Source organism: Penaeus chinensis, chromosome 31 (genome assembly GCF_019202785.1).
Source record: "Penaeus chinensis breed Huanghai No. 1 chromosome 31, ASM1920278v2, whole genome shotgun sequence".
NCBI classification, from domain to species: Eukaryota; Metazoa; Arthropoda; class Malacostraca; order Decapoda; family Penaeidae; genus Penaeus; species Penaeus chinensis.
The window spans coordinates 30,799,293-30,806,792 of record NC_061849.1 but is presented as its reverse complement, the minus strand read 5'-3'; the positions used below and the strand labels follow the sequence as shown (position 1 = coordinate 30,806,792).

At 33.1% G+C, this 7,500-nt stretch overlaps 1 protein-coding gene across 1 annotated transcript in view; it reads left to right on the top strand.

Moving 5' to 3' along the window:
• LOC125042126 (dynein axonemal heavy chain 6-like) overlaps positions 1-7,500 on the top strand; it is a 43,431-nt gene that overhangs the window by 12,629 nt on the left and 23,302 nt on the right. The window contains exons 19-24 of the mRNA XM_047637592.1: positions 1-132; positions 619-799; positions 2,396-2,575; positions 3,020-3,256; positions 6,179-6,286; positions 6,975-7,076. The exon at positions 1-132 is cut by the window's left edge and continues 11 nt beyond it. Coding sequence (XP_047493548.1) covers positions 1-132; positions 619-799; positions 2,396-2,575; positions 3,020-3,256; positions 6,179-6,286; positions 6,975-7,076 — 940 coding nt within the window. The remainder of the gene's footprint in view (positions 133-618; positions 800-2,395; positions 2,576-3,019; positions 3,257-6,178; positions 6,287-6,974; positions 7,077-7,500) is intronic.

Genomic DNA, 7,500 nt, shown 5'->3' with positions numbered 1-7,500 from the left:
TGCACTGCAGGAGGTGGTGATGATCCTCGTGACCGGGAGCGCCACCCCCACCCTGCCCCCGGAGCTGTGCGTCCACGTCACCCGCGTGTCCTTCGCTCTCCCGCCGCTCGTCCTCGAAGAGCGTCTCCTCAAGTAGGACGTCCGGAATGGCGTTGTCCTTCGCGTGATTTCCGTTGTGTGGCTGAAGATGAAGTGTCTTTCGTGTCTGTTGGTTTTCATGTTGAGTCGTCGGGATGCATGTGTGCAAGCGTGTATATTTACATAAATTAGTTGATATATAGAGAAATAGATAGGTAGATAGACAGATAGGTAGATAAGCAGGCAGGTAGGTAGAGAGATAGATACACAGATAGACAGACAGATAGATAGATACACAGAGAGACAGACAGATAGATAGGTAGATAGCTAGATGGATAGATAGATAGATAGATAGATAGATAGTTGGATAGAGAGATAGATAGACAGATAGATAGTTGGATAGATAGATAGATAGATAGATAGATAGATATATTTAGATATAGGTAAGTAGGTAGGCAGATAGATATATAGATAGACAGAAAGATAACTACAAAAATAGCCCTATAAAAATATCTATTACACCACCCCTCGTGCCCTCAGCGACGTCCTGAAGATGGAGCGCGAGGACCTGTACGAACAGCGAGCCAGCCTGACGGCGAGCATCATGCGCGACCAGAAGGCCCTCGAAGCCGTAGACGACACCATCCTGAAGAAGCTCACGCAGGCGTCCACCGCGCTGCTTGACAACGAGGAGCTCCTGGCGGCGTTCTACGAGGCCAAGGTCAGGGGAAGCAGGGGTTGGGCGGGGAAAGGGGGGCATGCGGCGCTCTGGAGGTATTAGTATTGTTGTTATTATTTTTATTATTAGAATTATTGTTGTTATTATTATTATTATTATTATTTTATTAAATTATTATTATTATTATTAAAATGATTATTATTATTATTACTATTATAATTATTATTATTATTGTTGTTATTATTATTATTATTATTATTATTATTATTATTATTATTATTATTATTATTATTATTATTATTATTATTATTATTATTATTGTTATTATTATTATTATTATCAGAATTATTATTATTATTATTAAATTATTATTATTATTATTATTATTATTATTATTAAAATTATTATTATTATTATTACTATTATACTATTATTATTATTATTATTTATTATTACTATTACTATTGTTATTATTACTTATTATTATTAAAATTATTATTATTATTACTTTTATTATTATTATTATTATTATTATTATTATTATTATTATTATTATTATTATTATTATTATTATTATTATTATTATTATTATCGTTATTATTGTTATTGTTATTGCTATTATTACTGTTATTATTATTATTATTATTAGTAGTAGTAGTAGTATTATTAGTATTATTGTTATTATTATTATTATTATTATTATTATTATTATTATTATTATTATTATTATTATTATTATCGTTATCATTGTTATTGTTATTGCTATTATTACTGTTATTATTATTATTATTATTAGTAGTAGTAGTAGTATTATTAGTATTATTGTTATTATCGTTATTATTGTTATTGTTATTGTTATTATTACTGTTATTATTATTGCTGTTATTATTATTCTATCATTTCTGGAATTAGTAAGTGCGCATGCTTTCGAAAAATATTATATTTGTTTCGTTAACTAGTTCATCGGCAAGAGATGAATTATAATGGCGAGGAAAATGATAATGGAGATGCTGTTAATCTTTGTTTGCATGATCCCTTACGTTACTAGGATGATTATTCATGCCATTCTGTTTTTCTTTAAGATCTTTGTCTTTCTGTGCATTGTTTTCATCTCACTCGTTACCTCACTTCGTTTTGATGAATTAGGAAAGTTATAGATTGTAGAGATTGATAATTAAAACGACTCTTGTTTCCTTCGATGACTTAATAGTTGAATTAACATCTCCTTCGATAACTTGATGGTGTAATAAGATGTGTCTCACGCCTTCTTATATTTTGATAGTTAAATAATGGTTATTGGGAGATAATCCATTTTGTTCGGAAGCTCATTAATGTGGCTGATGATAAACTTGATTATGAAATACTTTTACATTTCTTTCGGTAACTTGATTATGTAACTAATAAGGATAAATAGTAACCACGGTAACTCGTTTTATCTTCGATAACCAAATGATACAAACAATATCGATGAATGAGAATAAAGGTAACTTTTCATTCATCCGATGACCAAAAACCATACCTAATAATAATAATAATAATAATAATAATAATAATAATAATAATAATAATAATAATAATAATAATAATAATAATAATAATAACACCTTTCTTCTTCCCCCACTCGACTCTCCCTTCCAGTCGACATCGGCTGAGTTCCGCACCCGCCTTGCCGAGTGTCGACGGACGCTGCAGAAGATCGGCAACGTGCGCGACAAGTACCGCCCGGTAGCGACCCGCGGACGTCTCCTCTTCTCGACGTCGACGGCCCTCCGGAGGCTCAGTCGCAACTACGTCTTCTCCTTCCAACACTTTCTTCATGTACGTCTTGAATCGTCGGGGAGCGGGGCCGGGGGGGGGGGGGCGAGAGTATTTTTTTTTCTGCTTCTATGGCGTTAAATAAGGTTGTAGTTCATTTAATGTGTTATATATTATGTGTAGATTTTTTTTTTACGTTCATAGAGTAAATGGTTATTGGGGTTGGGCGAGTAAACAGGGGAGAGAAATCAGATATGTAAATTCAGTGTAGGAATTAGGTCCTTAGATATAGTTATGAGATCTATAAATGTAGCACTTATTTAAATACATAAATATTAGGTCTATGAATTCTGTAATAACAGTATAAGCATAAGATCTATAAATCTAGTGTCGGAATAAGTTAAGTGAATACAGTACAGGAATTAAATAATAGATACAATGAAGACACTAGATTTGCGAATAGAGCAATTACAATTTAGAAACGCATTAAGAGGACCTACTCATCAGCTGTTCTCCGTGTGCATCACGTCCGGCGGCCGAACGGAAACCCTGAGCTTCGACCAACGCATTCACTCGCTGGTCGTGAGCGTCACGCAGCTGGTGGTAACACACGTCAGTCGTGCCCTCCACCCTGCGCACCGCCTGGCCTTCACCACCGCCCTCTGCGCAGCCATCTCCGCAGACGCCGGCACCCTCACCCCCCCTGCCTGGAGAGCCGTCCTCGACCCCTCGGTGCTGGACGAAGTGGGTGTGGCGACGCGAGGGAAGGGGCGTTGGGGCGCGGTGATGTTTGTGTGTGTTCGTGCGTGTTTGCGTGTGGCTTTGCTGATGATTTCGTGTGTGTTTCATCCTGTGTGGTCTGGTTTTGTGCGAGTGTGTGATTCTGAGTTTTAATTTTAGTTACCTTGCTTGTATATTTGCTTTTAAATCCTCTTCGTATTAATAATTGGCTAGTATCTTAGTGTGTGTTTTGGATAAATTACGAGTGATTGGTACGCTTCCTTGTGTTTGCATTTAAACCAGTGATATAGAGCAGATATGAGATAAAACTTGGTTTAATCCGTTGTGCTAAGCTTTTATTGAAGAACTATTTAACTTAAAAAAAAAAAAACGCCAGCTTCTTTTCCACATAACGATAATGCATTTTTTGTTAGTGCAAGATATATAAAATTCGTAACCTTTCATGCAAATCTGAAATCAACTTGAACAAGACACCCAGGAAGTTGACCACAAGAAACCATGAATTAATTTGTATCAAATCAGACAGAAAAAAAAAAAAATGGATGAATTAAGGAGATCAAATTATCACAAACCATTCCCAAAAACAGTATAGGTTCTTATCCCTCTTCTTCGTCAACTTCCTGACGCATTCTTCTCAACCCGAAGCTTCACCGTAGAAGTAAAGTAAAATTTCCTTCCACCCCCACCCACTGTATTAAACATCCCCTCCACCACGCTGCTTCTATCATAGATAAAGCCCACACACCCCTTCCCCCCTCACCTCCCCCATTTGCTCCACCCCCTTCCCCCTCTTCACCCCCCCTCCCTTTGCTGTCTTTGTCTCTCTCTTGAATAATACAGGCTATTCAGTGTACCTTGGTCATGACATTTTACACATGGCGTGCTTACTCAATGCAATACCTTCCACAGGATATATATATATATATATATATTTATATATATATATACATATGTATATATATATATATGTATGTATGTATGTACGGAAGTATGTATATATACACAAATCAATCTATCTATCTATATATATATACGTATAGATAGATAGACATATTCATATATACGTATCTATCTATATATATATATTCATATATATATTCATATACATATATGTATATATATATATATATATATATATATATATGAATATATATAAATATATATATATATATATATATATATATGTGTTGAAATACACAAATATTTATATATGTAAATATATAAATATATATATATATCATATATAATATAGATACATATACATATATATACATATTCACACGTAAATATATATATGTATGTGTATATATATGTATATATATGTTTATGTATATAAATATATATATACATATATATTTATATATAAATATATATATACATACATATATATTTATATATATATATATATAAATATATAAATATATGGATATATATATTTATATAAATATATATATATATATATATAAATATATAAATATGAATATATGAAAATATGAATATATGAATATATGAATAATATGAATATATGAATATATATATATATATATATATATATATATATATAAACAATTTACACGCTTTGCTGTCACCTACCAACATTATTTGCACATGTTTTTTTTTCAAATACAATGTTCTACTTCTGAAAATAGATAGATAATTTTATAGAAAATATACATAAATAACTGAACTAAAATGACCTAATCCGATCTTGACATAACAGTCCAGATAAAATTCACTCACATAACAGTTCATAATTACTTCTTTCTTCCTCTCTCTAATTCTTCTTATTCTTCGTACCCTTCTGCTAATATTTGCCTGAATTTCTGGCATTTGTAAGAAACAATACTTCATTTCCTTAAAATTCCCCTTTATGCCTTAACTAGAAGTCCTTGAGGTCCTATTCCTAACCTTTATCCAAAAACCTGTCCTGATCCTTCTATAAAACATGTCATGTCATGTCACCTTGACAGTTCACAAATGTTACCCACTGCTACGTCACCATCGTTATTTTCACTTTCTTCAATATCATCATCGTCATTATTATTGGTGTTATTACTTATTACTTTTATTATTATTACTGTTATTACTATCGTTGTTATTATTTTTATTGTTATTATTGTTATTATCGTTGTTGTTTTTGTTGTAGTTTGTTTATAATTATTATCATTATCATTATTATCACCATCATTATAATAATCATCATCATAATCATCATTATCATTATCATTATCATTATCATTATCATTATCATTATCATTATCATTATCATTATCATTATCATTATCATTATCATTATCATTATCATCATCATCATCATCATTATAATTACCATCATTATCATTCATCATCATCATCATTAATATTATTATTATTCGCATTAAATTGATATTATTATTATTACTATTATTATTACTATTATTGTATTATTATTGTGTTTTTTATTATTGCTATTATTTTTAGTATTATTATTATTTCTATCACTAAATATATCATCATCATCATCATCATCATCATCATCATCATCATCATCATCATCATCATCATCATCATCATCATCATCATCATCATCATCATCCCCATCATCATCATCATCATCATCATCACTGGAAGATGAAATAGAGCACAAAGCAGAAAGGGAACACAATACCCGTAGTGTATCGGTGTTCCCAAATACATATTATGTCTCTATTTCAGTCCATACACACCCAGAATATTACACCCTACATAAATCAAATACCCAAAATCTTCCTCTTCCTTCCTTATTCCTCTTCATCCTCCATCCTCTACCTCTCACCCTCCACCTTCCACCCTCTCCTTCTTGCACCCTCACCCTGGGTAGTGATCACCTCCACCCTCAGCCAGTGAGACACGGATGTAAACACCCTGCTGACCTTGCTTCTCTGCTGGTAATGTTGCCACCCTTAGCGCGCCCTTGTGGAAGCTGTCATGGCGTTGGAGGTGGATTTCGGCGGCGTAGGCGAAGATCTGCTGAAGGGCGTGCGTCTCCAGCTGTCCCTACACGACCTCGTCACGGTAGTATTGTGTCCCGGTTTGGGGGTCACACCCTGCATCGACATTGTGTATTTTTGTTTTTACGTGTTTCTTTTTGTTGTTGTTGTTGTTCTATATGTTCTGTGAGCAGTTTTATTTCGAGTTGTATTTGTATTGTGGTTTCTTTGGGATATTTTATAACCGTTCTTGAAGTATGTATATACTTAAAGAAATGTCTGTATGTATAGTTAAATGCAAAAGTCCATTCGCCTCTGAGATTCAAGTAGTCATGAGGCAGAATACATCGGTGCATCTTTTTAATTTGATTGTACATATATCTTGAATGCTTGATTATATATCTTTAGAGTTATGAGTAATATTTTTTTACAGGAAAGAAATAATGTAATAATCAATTAATCTTTATATCCATCAGGTTGCTAACTTGTAAGTAATGCATATTAATATTTGTCAGCTATTTCTCCCACCGTGCCAAATGCAGTAAGGTAACTCAGACTATCAATAATTTAAACTTACAACTCCTTTACATCTTAAATGCTACAGTAATTTAGCTGTTAAGATCTGTCCAGAGAATTATGACACAGATACCGCACTGACAGAATGTTATCAACTCTCTTTTTTATCTTCCACATTTTCCTGTTTTTTTTTTTTTCTTTCTTTCTTTCTCGTTTTTCTACGTTGTTCCAAAAATCAGCTGACACTACTTCTACAGGAGGTGGGACTGACAGGGAGTCGAGGTCCTGCCGAGATGCCCCGTGGTAGGATATCAGACTTTAATGCCCTGATGCTCTTAAGGATAGCCAAGCCCCGTCAGGTTAGTTCATAGTTCTTCGGTGTTGTGTTCAATAACATCTGTCGAAAGTTTTGGAAAAGAAATATAGAAATTCATTGTACGTTTCGTATCATTAAGTTCCTGATGTATTAGACTGACTGGTGTGTTGTGTTTTGAAATGGGCTGTTGGTGGTAAGAACTGGTTAATGGGATGTTCCTCTTAAGACTTCATACTCTTGTAATTTGTTATGGCTAGGACATATGTTTTTATTATCGAAACGTAAATGTTACGTTTAGTTTGGCCATATTATAGATACGAGAGACTGTGAACAATTACCTGATTAAAAAAAAAAAAAAAAAACATATTAATTCATTGATCCCATCACTTTCTTACAAATCAACAGAACTTCGGAATTTGTAAACACTGAATGCTAAAATACCATTTCCACCCGACAAAGCATCATTA